Below are 19,895 nucleotides of genomic sequence, written 5' to 3'. Positions count from 1 at the left end.
TCCAGTTCCCCTCTGGCAAAAGCTGCTGCCTCTGCACAAGCTCCAGAGAACTTGCACAACAAGGCTAAATAAAATAAATAAACTTAATAATAAAATAAATTATAGTTTAAGATTATCATTAATAATCTAATAGCATTTGAAATTTTGTGGTGAAGACATGTCAAGAGACCGTGTCCTTCTTTATCCAGCTCTATCATCTCAGCTCTTGTCAGGTCGCCTATTCCCATTCTCCGCTCTACCATCAGGTCAGGCCATGAAGACGTGTCAGGTGACCGCGTCCTTCTTTATCCAGCTCTATCATCTCAGCTCTTGTCAGGTCGCCTCTTCCCATTCTCCGCTCTACTATCAGGTCAGGCCATGAAGACGTGTCAGGTGATTGTGTCCTTCTTTATCCAGCTGTATCATCTCAGCTCTTGTCAGGTTGCCGCTTCCCATTCTCCACTCTACCATCAGGTCAGGCCATGAACTGCATCCTGCTCGCTGTGGTAACCTTGGAACAATGAGACAAGACTGGCTGAGAGTAGTGTACTGTTCTGCACTCTTTGATGCAACAAGTACATCAGTTGTGTTTTTGGTTCCGGTTGATCTAACTAATGCAGCCTAAACCCTCAGAGGATTTATATTATGGAAGAGTAGTGTATGCAAGATTAAAAAGATGCATCTTTAGTCTAGATTTAAACTGACAGAGTGTGTCTGCCTCCCGGACAGTGCAGGGAAGACTATTCCAAAGTGTAGGCGCTAGATAGGAAAAGGATCTACCACCTGCACTTGATTTTGCAATTCTAGGTATTTCCAACTGACAGGACGCCTGAGAGCGTAATGCACGTGAAGGACTGTAATACAAAAGGAGTTCATTCAAGTATTGAGGAGCTAAACCATGTAGGGCTTTATAGGTAATAAGCAAGATTTTAAAGTTAACGCGATAATGATATTATCCCAGATAATGACGAAGAGTGGCATGCCAGACCTCAACAGCCCTCTCTCCTCGGGTGGGATCAGCCTCTCATGAAGTGCATTCAGGAATGTTATGAGGCGTTCAGTGTTGTATGGCCAATAGCGGGGATATGGCATAGGACACCATCATTGGAGATGGCAGCACACATGGTTATGTTGGCACCCTCTACCTCTTACTCTCACTCTCATCTACCTTAGACCTCCTCCATTCATGCTGGCAAAGAACAACACAGACGTGGCACCTTTTTTTATAAGGCCTGCAGACTGATTGCTAAATGAAGATGTGTGTGAACAGGTGCTTCAGTGATTTCATACTGATCTAGGTAGTTTCTAATAGTTAGGAATAGATGGTTTATGTTTGGTTACCATAGCTAAAACAATGGAGTTTAACTGCTTGAATGATATCCGTGTTAACTGTTTTGCAAAAGGGTGGGGAAAATGTGTCAATCCAATGAGAAAGGGTTAACGCATTTGCAAGATGTGTCTTCTTTTCATGGGAGACCAGGGGGTTAGGGTGTGTCGGCAGAAAAGCGTGATGACCATACACCTGCTGCCGGTGTGCCACGCTCTCCAAGGAACTTGACTCTGTAGCCAGTGTTGGAGCAGTCGTATGTGCATCGACCCGAGGGGGACCACCCCCGCCGAGGATGCCATGTATCCCCTTGCAGCATCGGACGGGACGAGGAGATCCTGAGTGGCCTACCCCCTGCGGCAGTTAAGACCATCACTCAGGCTAGGGCACTGGCCACAAGGTGACTATATGCCTATAAGTGGTGCCTCTTCTCATCCTGGTGCTCTTCTCGAAGAGAAGACCCGCGGAGTTGCTCGATCGGGAACGTGCTGTCCTTCCAGAGACTCGAGAGTAATCTCTCCCTTTCCACACTGAACGTGTATGTTGCCGCTATTGCCGCTCATCACGACCCAGTTGCTGGTAAGTCTCTAGGACAGCACAACCTGATCATTTGGTTCCTAAGGGGTGCGGGAAGGCTACCGCCTCACCCGCGCTCCGTACGCTCTTGCGACCTTGAATGCGGTCCTGGAGCCCCTCGGAGATGCCGCTCTTTCTCACCTCACGATGAAGACGGCTCTCTGGATGGTGCTCCGGATGGTCTTAAGTACGTTTAGCAAAGGAACAGAGTAAGTTTGTGAAAAGCTCTTTCTTAGCACTGTGAGAGTCAGAAATATGAGTTTTGCACTGAAAACAGCATTCTGTGTTAAACGGCCTGAGAGCAGAACGAAAAAGTGCGTTTAGCAAAGGAACAGAGTTAGTTTGTGAAAAGCTCTTTCTTAGCGATGTCAGAGTCAGAAATATGAGTTTTGCACTGAAAACATCATTCTGCTTTGTTCCGAAACTGGGGGTTAAATCGCTACAATATTGAAATTTATTTTAGTTCTGTTTGCATTCACAAGGCAATATTTCCAAACGGACCAAACTTTGTAAATAAAAGTCACGTGCGAGTAAACTCTCCTTCGATTGGTCAGAGTGCATCTGTTTATTTTCCGATCGGTAACGCGAGTGAGGATGAGCGTCAGCTGCGCGTTGCGCGTCTCTCACGGCGGAGTTCGGGAAGCATAAAAGGAGGAGAAGGATGAGAGAGATCCGGGCCTGGATTTTATGTTATGTTTTATTGTGTTTGTGTGGCCGGCAGTCGACTGTGAGGGAGCTGTCAGCACTTTACTTTCGTTTTGTTGTTTGTTTATTTTATTAAAAGTTTGGTTTAACGTTCGCCGGTTTCCGCCTCCTTCCTTCCTTACTTTTAACATTGTTACAGGGAGCCATTAGCAAAACAATCCCTTTTGCGTCACGCAACTTTACATAATTACCCATCATACATTGTGATACAGTCTGGTCCGTTGGGTCGGATGGCTTTCACACGTCTACCAAACCGCTCCAGAGTTCGTTTGCAATCGGGTCGAGACCACCTTGTTCAGGCGGTCTCGGAGCGATTGTTTTGGGGCGGATCCTAGCGCGATTGCCGTGTTCACATATGCCTAAACGAATCGAACCAAGAGAGAAAACGCACCAGGTTCCGAAACAAACCCTTATGTGTGAAGACGCCCTTAGTTTGTGAAAAGGTCTTTCTGGGCGCTGGGAGAGTCAGAAACATGAGTTCTGCACTGAAAACAGCTTTTTGTCTCATAAGGCCTGAGAGCAAAACGAAAAAGTGCGTTTAGCAAAGGAACGGAGATAGTTTGTGAAAAGCGCTTTCTTAGCGATGTGAGATTCAGAAATATGAGCACTGAAAACAGCATTCTGTGTTAAACGGCCTGAGAGCAGAATGAAAAAGTGCGTTTAGCAAAGGAACAGAGTTAGTTTGTGAAAAGCTCTTTCTTAGCGATGTGAGAGTCAGAAATATGAGTTTTGCACTGAAAACAGCATTCTGTGTTAAACTGCCTGAGAGCAGAACGAAAAAGTGCGTTTAGCAAAGGAACAGAGTAAGTTTGTGAAAAGCTCTTTCTTAGCGCTGTGAGAGTCAGAAATATGAGTTCTGCACTGAAAACAGCATTATGTCTCATAAGGCCTGAGAGCAGAATGAAAAAGTATGTTTAGCAAAGGAACAGAGTAAGTTTGTGAAAAGCTCTTTCTTAGCGCTGTGAGAGTCAGAAACATGAGTTTTGCACTGAAAACAACATTCTGTGTTAAACGGCCTGAGAGCAGAATGAAAAAGTGCGTTTAGCAAAGGAACAGATTTAGTTTGTGAAAAACTCTTTCTTAGCGCTGGGAGAGTCAGAAATATGAGTTCTGCACTGAAAACAGCATTTTGTCTCATAAGGCCTGAGAGCAGAATGAAAAAGTGCGTTTAGCAAAGGAACAGAGTTAGTTTGTGAAAAGCTCTTAGCGCTGGAAGAGTCAGAAATATGAGTTCTGCACTGAAAACATAATTTTGTCTCATAAGGCCTGAGAGCAGAATGAAAAAGTGTTTTTAGCAAAGGAACAGAGTTAGTTTGTGAAAAGCTCTTTCTTAGTGATGTGAGAGTCAGAAATATGAGTTTTGCACTGAAAAAAGCATTCTGTGTTAAACGGCCTGAGAGCAGAACGAAAAAGTGTTTTTAGCAAAGGAACAGAGTTAGTTTGTGAAAAGCTCTTTCTTAGCGATGTGAGAGTCAGAAATATGAGAAATATTTTCAGTTTTGCACTGAAAACATCATTCTGTGTTAAACATTCTGGATTCTCTCTAACAATTATGCAATTCCCTACCTCATCCACCTACTAGACGATTTTTTAATCATCTCATCTCCCGACTCGTTTCCGGCTGCGCATCTAGCAAAAGTCCAGAAGGTTTTCGAAAATCCCGGCGTTCCCCTCGCCCCAGACAAAACTTCAGGACCGAGCACGTCCATCGAATTTCTCGGAATTAAATTAGACTCGCTTAAATTCCAGGCTTCTCTGCCAAAAGAGAAAATCGACAGAACGATCTTGATCGCTTCCGCCCTATTAGCTAAACCCCGCTGCTCCAAATGCGAGCGATGAGAATAATCCCGCAAGGCCGCCTGTTCGTTTCACACCTCCTTTCTCTCGCGTCCTCCGCACACGCTCTAGAGGACACGTTATCCATATCCAGCCCCTGCCTTGACGAGCTGAGGTTATGGATAAAATTCCTCAGACAATGGAACGGCTTGTCATTTTTCTACAGTGACATGGCCTCCTCCCCCGCTGATATTCTCCTGTTCACCGACGCCGCCCCTTCCGTCGGTTTCGGAGGCTTTCACCAAGGTCATTGGTTTGCATCCACTTGGCCCCCCCCCAGCTCTTAGAGATTCCGCAGGCTTTAGCATCTTCAGCACTTTTTGAGCTGTATCCACTGGTCGTCGCAGCATCCCTATGGGGAAAAGAGTGGTCGGCTTCCAGTATAATCGTACATTGTGATAACGAGGCAACTGTTCATTGTATTAACAAAGGCCGCTCCCACTCCCCTGCTTTAATGCCGTTCCTCAGACGCCTCATCTGGATCTCAGCCTGTGACCAGTTAATTCTAACTGCCAAACACATTCCTGGATCAAAAAATCTGATTGCTGACGCCCTTTCTCGTTTTGCCTTCCAGAAGTTCAGGCTGCTGGCGCCCGAAGCAGATCCCTTGCCAACACCGGTACCTCCCTATTCGGAGCTGATATTCCGGTAAACCACCCCCTAAAAACCCTCCTTGATGCCTCTCTAAACTCCATCACCCAAGCCGTCTCCCTTAGGACCCTCCAATCTTATCTCACTGCATGGAAAAGCTTCAAGTCTTTTCACCAGGCATTCAACATTCCCTTTCCCGGTTTTTCTGTCCTCACCATCACCTCCTACATCTCCTTCCTAAGCTCTTCAAAGAACCTCCAAGCCAGCTCAATTAAAGGTTACATGAGTCCAGTTCTTCCACAAGCTCATATTCAACTCTCCATCTGCAGCCATAGCCAGCTCCCAAACATCTATGCTCATCAAGGGCATTCAAAGAACCCAGCCCGCTCGCCCAGACGCCAGGAAACCTATAACCCTGGATATACTGACCAGATGCATTTCTACCCTCCGTAAAGGATATCACTCCAAGCACGTCGATCGCACACTCGACACCATGTTTATCCTAGCATTCTTCGGCTTTCTAAGATGTTCGGAAATTTCTACCACATCCATCTTTAACCCCCTAACCCATCCAACGGTATCGGACCTATCAGTACTCGATTCAGAGACGATGTCATTCTCCATTAAACAAAGCAAGACGGACCAAACCAGGAGAGGACATTTCATCTACATATTCAACCTCCAGTCACTGATTCAACCTTATCAGACCCTCCTAGCCTACCTCCTAGCCTACCTCCTAGCCTACTTCACTTCAGGAAATCCCAGGCCAAAACCACATTGGATCCTCTCTTTGTTGACGAATCCAACCGCCCAGTTACACGCTTCTGGTTCCAAAAGCACCTCAAAGCCGTCCTGCCCGGCATCCATGCAGACCACTTTTCCGGCCACTCCTTCCGCATAGGCGCAGCAACCACAGCCGCCCAAAAAGGCCTCTCGCAGTCTCAAATCCAAGCACTAGGGCGCTGGACATCGGAAGCTTTCAAGAGCTACATCAGGTCACATCGCTCCATCATCAGGGAAGCCCATCTAACCCTCATTTCCTGAATCATCTAAAGAATCCATCCTTCACCTGCACGGGCTCGAACCTCCACCACTTCTGCCTTCATCTCCCTAGCGGGAGACCTCACCACAGCAACCGCCTCAGCAATCACCAGGGATTTCATTCAAGACCCGTCGCTTCAGACCGCGCCCGCAGGGGCCAGTTAAACGGCCTGAGAGCAGAACGAAAAAGTGCGTTTAGCAAAGGAGCAGAGATAGTTTGTGAAATGCTCTTTCTTAGCGATGTGAGATTCAGAAATATGAATTTTGCGCTGAAAACAGCATTCTGTGTTAAACGGCCTGAGAGCAGAATGAAAAAGTGCGTTTAGCAAAGGAACAGAGTTAGTTTGTGAAAAGGTCTTTCTGAGCTCTGTGAGAGTCAGAAATATGAGTTTCCACTGAAAACAGCATTCTGTCTTAAACGGCCTGAGAGCAGAACGAAAAATTGCGTTTAGCAAAGGAACACAGTTAGTTTGTGAAAGGCTCTTTCTTAGCTCTGTGAGAGTCAGAAATATGAGTTTTCCACTGAAAACAGCATTCTGTGTTAACCGGCCTGAGAGCAGAATCAAAAAGTGCGTTTAGCAAAAGAACAGAGTTAGTTGGTGAAAATCTCTTTCCTAGCGATGTGATAGTCAGAAATATGAGTTCTGCACTGAAAACAGCATTTTGTCTCATAAGACAAAGTTAGTTTGTGAAAAGCTCTTTCTCGGCACTGGTAGAGTCAGAAATATGAGTTTAGCACTGAAAACAGCATTTTGTGTTAAACGGCCTGAGAGCAGAATGAAAAAGTGTGTTTAGCAAAGGAACAGAGATAGTTTGTGAAAAGCTCTTCCTGAGCTATAGTCTCATAGAGAGTTCTCCAGCTTGAACATCGCTCGAAGTGTTGTGAGCCCAAATGCGATTCTGTTGCCTTGGTTGTTAGAGTAGTAACCTCAGGATGAATCTCATCATCAGCTTCAGGCTCAATGATGGTGAAGAGATTGGAGTCAGGGGTCTCTGCCACTGTGTCACGATACAGGATGGCTGGACCTGTTAACCAATTGCTGTGTTGGAGTTGGGCTGCTGACATGGACCTAGTTGCATGGTCTGCAGGGTTTAGCTCTGTTGGTACATAGTGCCACTGGTTAGGGTGTGTAGATCTTCTAATCCGAGTTACTCTGTTGGAGACGTACATGTAGAGTTGTGAATATAACCAAGTACGATCTCACTGTCTGTGAAGAACTTCACAGCACCTACCTCAATGTCAATCTCATCTCTGATCAGCTCATATAGTTCAACAGCCAGCACGGCTGCACAAAGTTCAAGGCGTGGAATAGTGTGGGCAGGTCGAGGGGCCAATTTTGACTTCCCCAAGACAAATCCAACATGGAATTGACCCTCGGTGTCAGCAGCTGTTAAGTAGGCCACAGCTCCTATTGCTACTGTAGAAGCATCTGAAAAGATGCACAGCTCTTTTCTCTGTGTTGAAGACAGCGAGACTGGAATGTAGCACCTTTGCATTTGAAGATCTTCAAGAGCCTTTAAAGATCCTTTCCATAGGTTCCACTCTGCTTCCTTTTCTGGGAGCAAAGGAGCATCCCACTCACTTTGATCAGATAGTGCTTGACTAGTGCTTTCCCTTGCATTGTTATGGGAGCTACAAAGCCCAAAGGGTCGTACATACTGTTGACGGTCGATAAAACACTTCTTCGTGTGAATGGCTTCTCTTCACTGGACACCAGGTAGGTAAAACTGTCTGCTCCTAAATTCCAGGAGAGCCCCAGGCTCCTCTGATGAGGGAGGGGATCCACTCCAAGGTCCAGATCCTTCAGATCTGGGAAGGCTTCCATTACCTGGTTGCTGTTTGATGCCACTTTGTGTAGTCGTAGGTTGGATTCTGCTAACATCTTTCTGGTACGTGTGAGGAGATCTACTGCCTCTTCTGGTGTGGTGACTGAAGTGAGACCATCATCAACATAAAACTGTCTCTCAACAAACTGTCTTGCATCAGAACCATGTTCTTGTTCACCTTGTTTAGCTGCTTGTCTCATGCAGTAGATAGCTACAGCACGCGAAGGGCTATTTCCAAATACATGGACCTTCATCCGGTACTCGACCACGTTCTTGTTAGTGTCCGGAGATAATCTCTGTGATCTTCTCGTATGACAAAGCAATAGAACATTTGCTGAACATCTGCTGTAAGGGCTACAGGTTCCTTCCGGAATCTCAACAGAACGCCTAACAGAGTATTGTTCAAGTCTGGTCTGCTGAGGAGCACATCATTGAGGGATGTTCCATCACATTCAGCGCTTGAGTCGAACACAACCCGTATCTGTTCTGGCTTTTTTGGGTGGTACACACCAAATGTGGGAAGGTACCAGTTTTCTTTACCTTTATCTAAAGGTGGAGCTAGCTCCACCTTTAGATCCTTTTGGATCTTTCATTTCTGGTTTCTTCTTCAGAGTTCTTCGTAGTGAATAGAGCCGTTTCAATGCTTGCTCCCTGTTGCTCGGAAGGCGTCGTCTTGGAGAGCGGAAGGGTAACGGTGCCACCCAACTGTTCTCTGTGTTTTGACAGACTTCCGCATCCATGATGGCCAGGAAAGCCCTATCGTCTATGGATAATGCTGGTTTATCATCATCCTTGTACTTGTCAAACACTGTGTGTCCGAGGTTGTCTGCACTCACGTTGAATCTTATGTTCTCCTCACATGCATATAAGGTTTGACTGTGATGCTGTGCCATGTCACCATAGTTTTCTTTCACATGGATATTGTTTGGGCATGATCTGAGAAAGGATGTGCGACCGTTGTACAGTACATTTGTTCTGTAGACATTAACCTCTGATGGTTTGTGGACAGTTCCCAGGCACATGTCTCCCACAATGACCCAGCCTAGGTCCAGCCGTTGAGCATAAGGTGCATTGTGTGGCCCGTTGATCTGCTCGCGTACTTTGTGAACCCTCAGGGTGTCTCTTCCTAAGAGCAGAAGGATAGGAGCATCTCGTTCCACAGGTTGAATTTTGTTAGCAACTGGCTGTAGATGGGGGTGATGGTGCGCAATCTCCGGGGAGGGAATTTCTGCTCTATCGTCTGGTACCATGTCACACTCTATTAAGGTGGGTAAAGGAAGCTGTAATTTACCATCCATGGATTCAATGATGAAATTAGTAGCTCTCCTTCCTGAAGACTCAATTTTTCCTGAACAGGTTTTCAGGGTATATGGTGTGGGGCTGACGTTAACTCCAAAAAGGTTGAAAAACTCTGTCTTGGCAAGTGACTTATTGCTTTGCTCATCCAGGACTGCGTACATCTTCAAGACTAGATTACTGTAATGCACTGTTAGGTGGTTGCCCTGCAGGCTTATTACAAAAACTCCAATTGGTCCAAAACACGGCAGCTCGAGTTCTTACACGCACAAAAAAGTATGAACATATTAGCCCGGTTCTGTCAACCTTGCACTGGTTACCTATAAAGCATCGCGTTAACTTTAAAATCTTGCTTATTACCTATAAAGCCTTACATGGTTTAGCTCCTCAGTACTTGAATGAACTCCTTTTGTATTACAGTCCTTCACGTGCATTACGCTCTCAGGCGTCCTGTCAGTTGGTAATACCTAGAATTTCAAAATCAAGTGCAGGTGGTAGATCCTTTTCCTATCTAGCGCCTAAACTTTGGAATAGTCTTCCCTGCACTGTCCGGGAGGCAGACACACTCTGTCAGTTTAAATCTAGACTAAAGACGCATCTTTTTAATCTTGCATACACTACTCTTCCATAATATAAATCTTCAGAGGGTTTAGGCTGCATTAGTTAGATCAACCGGAACCAAAAACACAACTGATGTACTTGTTGCATCAAAGAGTACAGAACAGTACTCTACTCTCAGCCAGTCTTGTCTCATTGTTCCAAGGTTACCACAGCGAGCAGGATGCAGTTCATGGCCTGACCTGATGGTAGAGCGGAGAATGGGAAGTGGGGACCTGACAAGAGCTGAGATGATAGAGCTGGATAAAGAAGGACGCGGTCTCTTGACATGTCTTCACCACAAAATTTCAAATGCTATTAGATTATTAATGATAATCTTAAACTATAATTTATTTTATTATTAAGTTTATTTATTTTATTTAGCCTTGTTGTGCAAGCTCTCTGGAGCTTGTGCAGAGGCAGCAGCTTTTGCCAGAGGGGAACTGGAATCCCCTGGTTGGGCCTGGGTTCTCCTGAGGTTTTTTTTCTCGATTAGAGTTTTGGGTTCCTCGCCACCGTTTGCATACTGTTTTTGCACTATCTGCCTGACCGGGGGGGCTGCTTTAGAATCTTAAAGTTTTACTTAATTAATATTGCATATAGGAATTTATTATCTGCTATATTTGACCTGTGCTTCTCTCTCCTTTATCCTAAATGTGTGCTCTCACTGAGCGTGTGTGTGTGTGCGTACTTGTCTGTGTACGTACGTGTGTGTGTGTGTGTGTGTGTGTCTCTGTGTCTGTGTGTGTTGGTGCGTGTGCGTGTTGTGTGTGTGGAGTGTTTTGTGTGTGGGTGTGTCTGTCTTCTGTGTTTTCAACCTTTTCTTGTTTTTGCAGGTACAACTTTGATTGTTTTGCTTGTAGTCAATGTGTCTCATGTACAGCTGCTTTGTAACAATGAAAATTGTAAAAGCGCTATATAAATAAAGTTGAGTTGAGTTGAGTTAATTGCCTTCTCCCTTTTCCCTGCAGGATATGTTTTCACCAAGCAGATTTTGGAACATGAGTGTGAACTGTCTGCATTTCCACAAATCTCTGTACACTTGGAGGTGACTGAAGGAGATGCGCTGTCATTTTGCTCCCCGCTGTCATCTTTGTCAGCCACAATACTCCTTGTGCTTACAGGAGGAGGACCTGGATGCAGGGCCGCAATGTGTTTGTCACTTTTGCACTCAAAACACTTGAGCGTCATCTTGCAATCTTTTGCCATGTGTTGGGTAGACCCACAACATCTATAACAGATGCAATTCTCGTTTAGGTATGCTTTGTGCTCTTCTAGGGATTTTTCTCTAAAATGTCTACATTTTGTCAGTGGGTGAGGCTTTCTATGTATAGGTCAATGACGGTCTGGTTCATCTAATGTCTTTGAGAAAGGACTGAATTGGACGCCTGCCAGTTCTGCCGGTACGTCTGTTTTGAGCACAGTCACAGAGGATTTATTACTGTATTTCACAGGCTTTTCACTCCTCCAAGATGCTTGACTGCTGGACGTGAGTAAAGTGAAGCTTGGATCATTTTTTATCTTTGCTTGTTGTTGGACAAACTTGGAAATTACTCTGTAATCCTCTTTGTACTTACTTCCAACACTTATCCATTTTTCTTGGAGGTTATAGGGAAGCTTTTCCACTATTTGTCGTACCCCCCGAGCTGTATCCAAATATGAGAGCCCCGGGAGAGCACCATCTTCCTTTGCACACACAAGTTCAAGGAGAATGTCGCTGAGCTCTCTCAGCTTAATATTATCATTGTTGGTTAGCTTTGGAAAGTGTTCAATCCTTTTGAGCAGTGCGTCTTCGATGACCTCTGGTGTCCCATAACACTCTTCGAGACGTTGCCAGACCATGTTGACTCCTGCTGCGGGGTTGAGGACATGCACTGCACGAATTCTCTTAGCCTGTTCTGATGATTCCGTTCCCAGCCACTTCATCATCAGGTCCAGTTCTTCTCTGGCTGAGAGATTCAAGTCCTTCGTAGCACTTAGAAAAAAGGCTTTCCACACCCAATAGTTTTCCGGTTTGTCGTCGAATCGCAGAAGACCTGCACTTACCATTTCTCTCTGCATGAGATATCTGGCAAAGTCTTGTGAACCTCAAGGGTTAGGTGAGTATTGTTCTTCAAAATTGGGTGAGTTCTTCGGTGTACTATGAGGGAAAGTCTTATTTGGACATGTGTTCACTGTTCGCTCTGTTTTTACGTCTTTGTAAGCTGACTGTGTGTTAAGTATTTCCAATTTTCTCTCATGTGACTCCACTGCTCCACGTTTTGATGGCAGTTCCGAAAACACCAACTCTGTCACGGTCCCACCGTCTTGTTTATGAAATTCCAGTCGTGTGGCGGGATCGGGGGAGAGCCCTTAGGTTTTATGTGAGAAAGCCATGAGTTGTTTGTTTTTACTTCTCATGTGTTTTCTCGTGTCTCGTCATTGTCCCCGCCCCTCTCGTTTCCTGTATTGTCTCCCTCTTGTGTCTTATTTTCCACACCTGCCCTTGCTCGTTATCCCTCGTTTGTCTCTCCCTATATATACCCTCATGTTTCTTTGTCTTGTTGTTCATGGATTACGTTGTGCATGTGTGTGTACCAGTGCTTTGTCTTCGTGCTTGTATGCCCCTTCATCGTTCCCGTACTTATCTTGGTGTCTGTTTGATCTGTGAGTGTTTCCTGTTTGCCTTTTTGCTTTTACCTCGTGTCCTGTTTTAGATTTAGTTCTGTTTCTTGCCCACTCGTGGGAAGTGTTTTGATTTCTTGTTTTGTATTCGTGTATGTAGTTCCAGTTTTGTTTTGCACCCCATCGTGGGTTTTTGTTTTATATATTAAAGTCTTGTTTTGTTAACCCCGTCACTGCCTGCCTGCGCTTGGGTTCTCTTCCTGCCTCTTTCCACACCAGCCGTGACAAACTCGGACTGTTGTTGGACGTACTCACTAGTGCGTTGGACTGTATTGAAAGGCTCATCTTCAACAAAAGGTCCTTTTCTAAGCTCCCCGCTTTGAACTTCCACTTCATAGTAGGCAGTTGCTTCCGCTTCAGCTGCCGCTGCAGCTCGTTGGCACTGGAGAAGATGGAGACTAGCATCGCAGTCAGCCTTTTGCTTTAGCATGCTCGCTTCGATGTCTGCTCTCTGCTTCATCATGTCAGATTCTTTTTCAGCATAGGCTAGTTGAGCAAGAGCAGCATTTTCTTTAGCATGGGCTTTCGCAGCTGACGAGGCTGTAGATCGCTGAGAGTGTCTAGTGGATGCCCTAGATGACTGTGATTTAACCTCCGATGCTCCTGCCTCTTGGTTTCCGGATGTACGGCCTCTGCTCGCGGTTCTTCGCTAGCTTCATTTTGTTGCCTAGCGGTATCTCCTTTAATGTATATTCTTCCTGAGCATAGACTCATGTTTGCTGACTATTGTTTTTTAGTGCTTAAGCCCGCCGTGTTCTCATCTTCTTTCTGTACTGCCTTCACAGCGCGTATTCTTGAGCAAAGCTAGACAGCCAGTTAACATTCAAAATTCCTCCAATAAACACACAAGGCTTGACTTTTCTTGTATTTTACTGAAGTGTTGTTTCCAGATTTTGGTTGTAAAACTGAAACATTACAGAGAAAAAAATCACAATCATACACAATGTTGTAAATTCAAATGATCGCGAAAGCTTAAAGCAGCACAGTACTGAGTAGAAAATACAGCTCACTATAACAAGTCAATCACTGAACGGAGCTGGCTACAGTTGTGTGCTAACTAGTGGAGCTAGCTACAGTTGTATGCTAACTAGCGGAGCACATGAACTACTGAAACAATAGAAAGTTGCTAACATGACATTTCTTAATAAACGGCAAGTGTCTTGTTATAGTTTACACATATTACTCACAGACGAATAGTCTCCAAGGCAGAAGCGTGTCAGAATTAAATTCAGCAGCTACATGTATCCAGCACTGTCTCTCTTGCCTGTCTGAGCTCAACTGAAGAATGTGCTTATCTGTAGAATTATCTTGGACCAGTAGAGGGTAACGTAACATAAGAACTAATGCATATAAATGAAATGTTTTTAATGTTTTACCTTATTAAACTCACTTTTTAACTAATAACTTATTACTTTTAATAACTTTATTATTAATTACTTCAAAGGCAGCACAATATCTGTTAAAGACACAATAACTTATTTGGGTGTTAGAATGTCTAAAAATACTGAAATAATGGCAGTCAAACTTTAGACCTGTTATTGAAAAAATGCAAAAGAAATATAACTCATGGCTAGCTAGAGATCTTTCTATTCATGGGGGAGTTCTATTGAGTAAAGCAGAAGGTCTCTCAAGAGCAGCCCATCTCTTTACCTCACTTAGCGCCCCCAAAGGTATTTGCTCACAAATGGAAAAAATACTTTACAAATTTATATGGACGAATAAACATAATAAGATCAAGAAAAGTGTCATTGGAAATAAGCTTTCTGAAGGTGGGTTAAATGTCCTTGATTTTACACTTTTTTTATCAATTTTTTTAAATTAATTGGCTTAAAAATGTATTAAAATCCCCAAGAAGTATATTCAATATCATCCCTTATTATTTGTTTGATAAGTTAGGAGGGTTACATTTTTTGTTGAATTTTGTTACATTACTGGTAAATTTCCGGTTACTTTAGCTCACTATCACAAACAAGCATTACTGTTTTGGTCACTTTTGAACAAGCATAATTTTTCTCTCAGTAGGTGTTATATATGGAACAATGGTTATATTACGTGTAATAACAGATCATTGTGCATGGAGGAGTGTAGCTGAAATAATATACTAATTGTTAACCAACTTATTGACAAGAATGGGGAACTATACACCTATCAAAGTTTTATTTCAACATATGGATTTTCTTTAAAAGAAAAAGAGTTCAAGAAAGTAATTAAGGCCATTCACTGTGTCATAATAACATTAACCAAACACTTAGAGATAGACATTAATGATACAACATTACAAAATTCTCAAATTATTGTAAATGTTCTTTCTCTGTTTGATAATTGTTGTAATAATCAGAGGTGGGTAGAGTAGCCAAAATCTTTACTCAAGTAAAAGTACAAGTAACTAGAGAAATTGTTACTCAAGTAAAAGTAAAAGTCACTATTTTAAAAACTACTTGAGTAAAAGTAAAAAAGTATGCAATGAAAAAACTACTCAAGTAGCTAGTTACTTAGTTACTTTGTATCTTATTATATAGGCCTACTACATAAAATTAATATTAACGCCAATATTTTAATAAATATTTTTATTATCATAAGCAGATATCTTTGCAATATACTAGAGAGACTAAAGAATAGACAAACACAGAAGAGACAAGCATTTCTGTAAATTTCATCTAGTCCTGATGTCAATGTAGTTTACACAACTTATTTAGAATAATAGACCATGTCAAACTAAAGCATGAACTAAACTCAGAGCATTTCCTAAGATGATCTAGAACATCTGCAGTGCTCTCTTAAATGAAATACACATTTTTGAACAAAGCTCATGTTTTCTCGTGTTGTGTCACGTGTGTGTTGTGAAACGCTCTTACTTGTAAACAAACAGTAAACAGTGAACCACACGCCCATCAACAAGTTTTCTTCCTTCTGTTCTTCAAATGTATATTTCTGCAGCCCACGTCTCTGTGTCTGACAGGTAACGCGCATGTTGCGGTGTCTGACGAACAGGTCGCGCGGGTGCGCGCATATGGCGGGCATTTATCATTGCTGGCAAACAATATGACACATTTGCAGTTTTGATTGTATAGATATAGATTAATATCCACTTCATCCAACGCTCTTTGTGTTCTGCGTGTTCTTAAATTTCGCGCTACGAGGAGTGAGTAATCCTGCTTCAGATGATTCAGATCGTGCTGCGAACTGAACAAATCATTTGAACTGATTCATTAGCCTATTCAAATGGTTTTGCCCATTGTTCAATTAATGCTTTCAAAAGAATCGACTCAAAAGAATCGATCACTCGGGAATGCCCGTAAAAAGAGACGACAACCTTGAAATAAACAACGCGTTTTAAAAAGCATATTTTAAAATGAAGGAACGAAGGAACGTCACGCAATGTAAGTTATGTAACGAAGTAAAAGTACAGATTTTCTATTAGAAATTTACTCAAGTAAGAGTAAAAGTACACACTTTTAATTTTACTTAAAAAGTACATATTTTCCAAAATGTTACTCAAGTAAATGTAACGAAGTAAATGTAGCGCGTTACTACCCACCTCTGGTACATAAAACTTATAAAGAAACATCTTAATTGTGGTTGCTCCATCCAGTGCTAATTAGAGAATGAGACGTCCTTAAAGTGACTGAGCCGATCGGTCACGGATCATGAGATGACACACACAAAACAGTGAGCAATATTTAGCACAATTGAAGTTCTTTGAGAGATTTATCGACTAATGCAGTTATTATATGTAATAAACAGCCTAATGTGTCTTAAATTTACAATGTATAACCTGCCAATACTTGAAGCTATCCTAACAAACTGAAGCATGAAACAGAGTGAAAACCGTACATTAAAGTATAAGCTAACTCAACTTTATTTATATAGCGCTTTTACAATTTTCATTTTTACAAAGCAGCTGTACATGAACATATTGACTATAAGCAAAAAATTAAAGTTGTACCTGAAAAACAAGAAAAGGTTGAAAACACAGAAGACAGACATACCCACATACAAAACACTCCACACACACAATATGCACACGTACTAACACACATAGACATAGAACACACCAACACACGGAGGACGCACGAACACACACAACACACACACACACACTACACACGTACGTACACAGACAAGTACGCACACACGCACGACCACGCACAGCACACGCACCACCACCACCACACACACACACACACGCTCAGTGAGAGCACACATTTAGGATAAAGGAGAGAGAAGCACAGGTCAAATATAACAGACTATAAATTCCTATATGCAATATTAATTAAGTAAAACTTTAAAATTCTAAAGCAGCCCCCCCGGTCAGGCAGATAGTGCAAAAACAGTATGCAAACGGTGGCGAGGAACCCAAAACTCTAATCGAGAAAAAAAACCTCAGGAGAACCCAGGCCCAACCAGGGGATTCCAGTTCCCCTCTGGCAAAAGCTGCTGCCTCTGCACAAGCTCCAGAGAGCTTGCACAACAAGGCTAAATAAAATAAATAAATTACAATTCAAAGCTTATACTATGGCAGACCTCATAAAAAATGAAATGTAAATAAAATCATGACAAACCACAGGACTCCTAGAGGGCACAACTGTAAGTGTAAAGAATTTTGTTAAAAGAAATCCGTAAAAAAGTCTGGCAGCAGAGTTTCCAGACAAATTCTGTAAAATTATGGGAAAAAACTGTTTCACAAAATTACCTGAAATAAACTGTCAAAATACGGAGCCAATTTAACGGTCAAAGTTTGTTAAATTACAGTATACCACTGTTGATAATTGCTCATTAAACTGTGGAAATACAGATAAATGGTATCAACATACATTAAAAAGCAACTTTCTCTCAGGGTAATCTCTGTAAATTTAGGATTTTTAAAGTTATTTTATGAAGCATCTCTCTCTATCTACACATTTTAAATGTATAATAACCAAAAAACTGCCAATAAAAATCAAATATCTGTATATTTACCGTTTTAACCAGTTATAATACAGATATATATTATTAAAATATACCAAATGTAGCTTTAAAACCTACATTATTGTAAATTAAAAGTAATTAGCAGTTATTTAAATCTATAATGAAACACCCAGGTCCCAGGCCTACAATAATTTCCTGTTAAATTCTTTACATGTGAAATAAAAACACTATTAAATACCAGGGCCCATATTCATGAAAAACCTTATCGCAAAGAGTTGCTCTTAGTCACAAAATTCTAAGAAAATTCTTAGAAATGTCGGCGTTTCCCCTTAGAATTACAGAAAAGATCCTAGTAAAGAAGAAAGTAATTCATAAAGCATCTTAACCCTTAAAAGAGCTCTTAAGGTCCAAAACTTTAGGAGTAGCGAGGAGGACTTTTAAGAGACTTAAGAGTTTCTTTAAAAACTCTTCCTGTTTGCTGAGAGCGTGTGGTTTGAGTCGGAGCTCTTTCAAACTTATTCTTAATACATCGTTTATTCTTGTTATATCTTAAGACTTGTGTTTTAAATTGTTATTCACCGAGGGTAAAACATATCCTTAAGTATATCCCATACCAAAAATCGTCCTTAAACGCACCGATAATTTATTTTTATCGGATCACTCGCTATTAGCCTCAGGCTGTTAGCATTCCCAGCCTGTCTGCTCACTGCTTAACACACTGTTCTCATTATTACATCACTAATGGCTAATGTTTCAGATGTGTTTGTACCTCTGTGTGCAGATGAGGAAACGATCGCACTTCAGTCGGAACTGGAGGCTGTGGAGAAGCAGATCCAGGATCTACTAGAGAAGCAGACACGCCTGCGAGAAAGAAAAACGGCGCTGGAAACATCCAGAGCTGACGCTCGCAAATCCGCGGTAAGTTTTCATCGCGATTTTAATACTCCTTCCACTTCTACTCCGCGTATCTCTCTGCACAGAGCCCAGGCTTCGAGAACACGGTCAGCCCAAATGAACTTCACTCCTGCACCGGCACACGCACGGCGAAAGGCGCGAGCCAGGACTGGAGCGATGACCCAACCGCCGCCACCGGTCTTCGAGATCCCGACCAGGAACCGCTTTGCCGCCCTCTGCGAGACGGAATGCAACGCTGTGGTCATCGGAGACTCAATCGTCCGGAACGTACGTGCTTCCTCCACTAAAGGTAAGGTGCGCTCTCATTGTTTTCCTGGCGCACGTGTTCTTGATGTCTCTGCGCAGGTACCTGCGATCCTGAAGGACGATGATAACGTCGGAGCTGTCGTGCTGCACGCGGGGGTGAATGACGTCAGGATGAGGCAGTCGGAGATCCTGAAGAGGGACTTCAGGAGTCTCATCGAGACGGTACGCAACGCATCGCCCACGGCGAGGATCATCGTATCAGGGCCGCTTCCTACCTACCGACGAGGGAATGAAAAGTTCAGTAGACTATTTGCTCTAAATAAATGGTTGATGTCATGGTGTATTGAACAGAAGCTGCTCTTTGTTAATAATTTTGATCTGTTCTGGGAGCGACCTAGGCTCTTCCGCCCTCACAGCCTGCACCCCAACAGCATCGGAGCGGTTCTTCTGTCTGACAACATCTCAAAGACGCTACGCACCGCTTGACTACGTCTCCCAGCGGTAAGTCAAAACTTCAACCATAGTCTGTGTTCCTCCCACTCATCTGTTAGAAATGTTACTGCTTCCAAATGCATAGAGACTGTGTCTGTCCCCCGAATAATACTACAAAATAACAAAATAGCCAAATCTCAGAGAAAAAATCTAATCGTGATTAAACCTGAGGACAATGTAATAAACGACCAAAACAAACTCATAAAGTTCGGCCTACTTAATATTAGATCACTAAATTCAAAAGCAGTTATTGTAAATGAAATGATCACAGACAACAGTTTTGATATACTTTGCCTTACCGAAACTGGCTTAAACCAAATGATTATTACGGTCTAAATGAGTGTTCCCCACCAAGCTACTGTTATATGCATGAGCCACGTCCGGTTGGTCGAGGTGGCGGTGTCGCAACAATCTTTAGAGACTTTCTTACTGTAACTCAGAGAACGAGCATAATTTAAATCATTTGAAGTGCTTGCGTTGAACATAATTGTTCCAATTGACAGTAAAAAAACCATTGCTTTCTTGTACGTTGGCTACAGTGTATAGACCCCCTGGTCCCTACACTGATTTTCTGAAAGAGTTTGCGGACTTCCTATCGGACCTATTGGTTAACGTTGATAAAGTACTAATTGTCGGAGACTTTAATATCCACGTAGATAGTGCTAACGATGCATTAGCAGTGGCGTTTACAGAGCTATTACACTCTTTTGGAGTAACACAACACATCAATGGACCCACTCATCGATTTAATCATACACTAGACTTGATTATATCTCACGGAGCCGATTAACCAATTAGATATTATACCTCAAAGCGACGATGTCACTGATCACTATCTTATAACATGTACACTGCGCACTGCAGAAATCAGCCGTTTAACTCGTTATCGACAGGG

The 19,895-nt window shown here is 42.8% G+C and overlaps 1 protein-coding gene across 1 annotated transcript in view; it reads left to right on the top strand.

Annotated features, from left to right (window-relative positions):
• LOC130563559 (uncharacterized) overlaps positions 1-19,297 on the top strand; it is a 92,374-nt gene extending 73,077 nt beyond the window's left edge. The window contains exon 5 of the mRNA XM_057349159.1: positions 18,129-19,297. Within this exon, the coding sequence (XP_057205142.1) occupies positions 18,129-18,994 (866 nt within the window). The 3' untranslated portion in view covers positions 18,995-19,297. The remainder of the gene's footprint in view (positions 1-18,128) is intronic.
• Positions 19,298-19,895: the final 598 nt, after the last annotated feature.

Source organism: Triplophysa rosa, linkage group LG2 (assembly GCF_024868665.1).
Source record: "Triplophysa rosa linkage group LG2, Trosa_1v2, whole genome shotgun sequence".
NCBI lineage: Eukaryota > Metazoa > Chordata > Actinopteri > Cypriniformes > Nemacheilidae > Triplophysa > Triplophysa rosa.
This window is presented reverse-complemented; position numbering and strand designations above follow the sequence as displayed.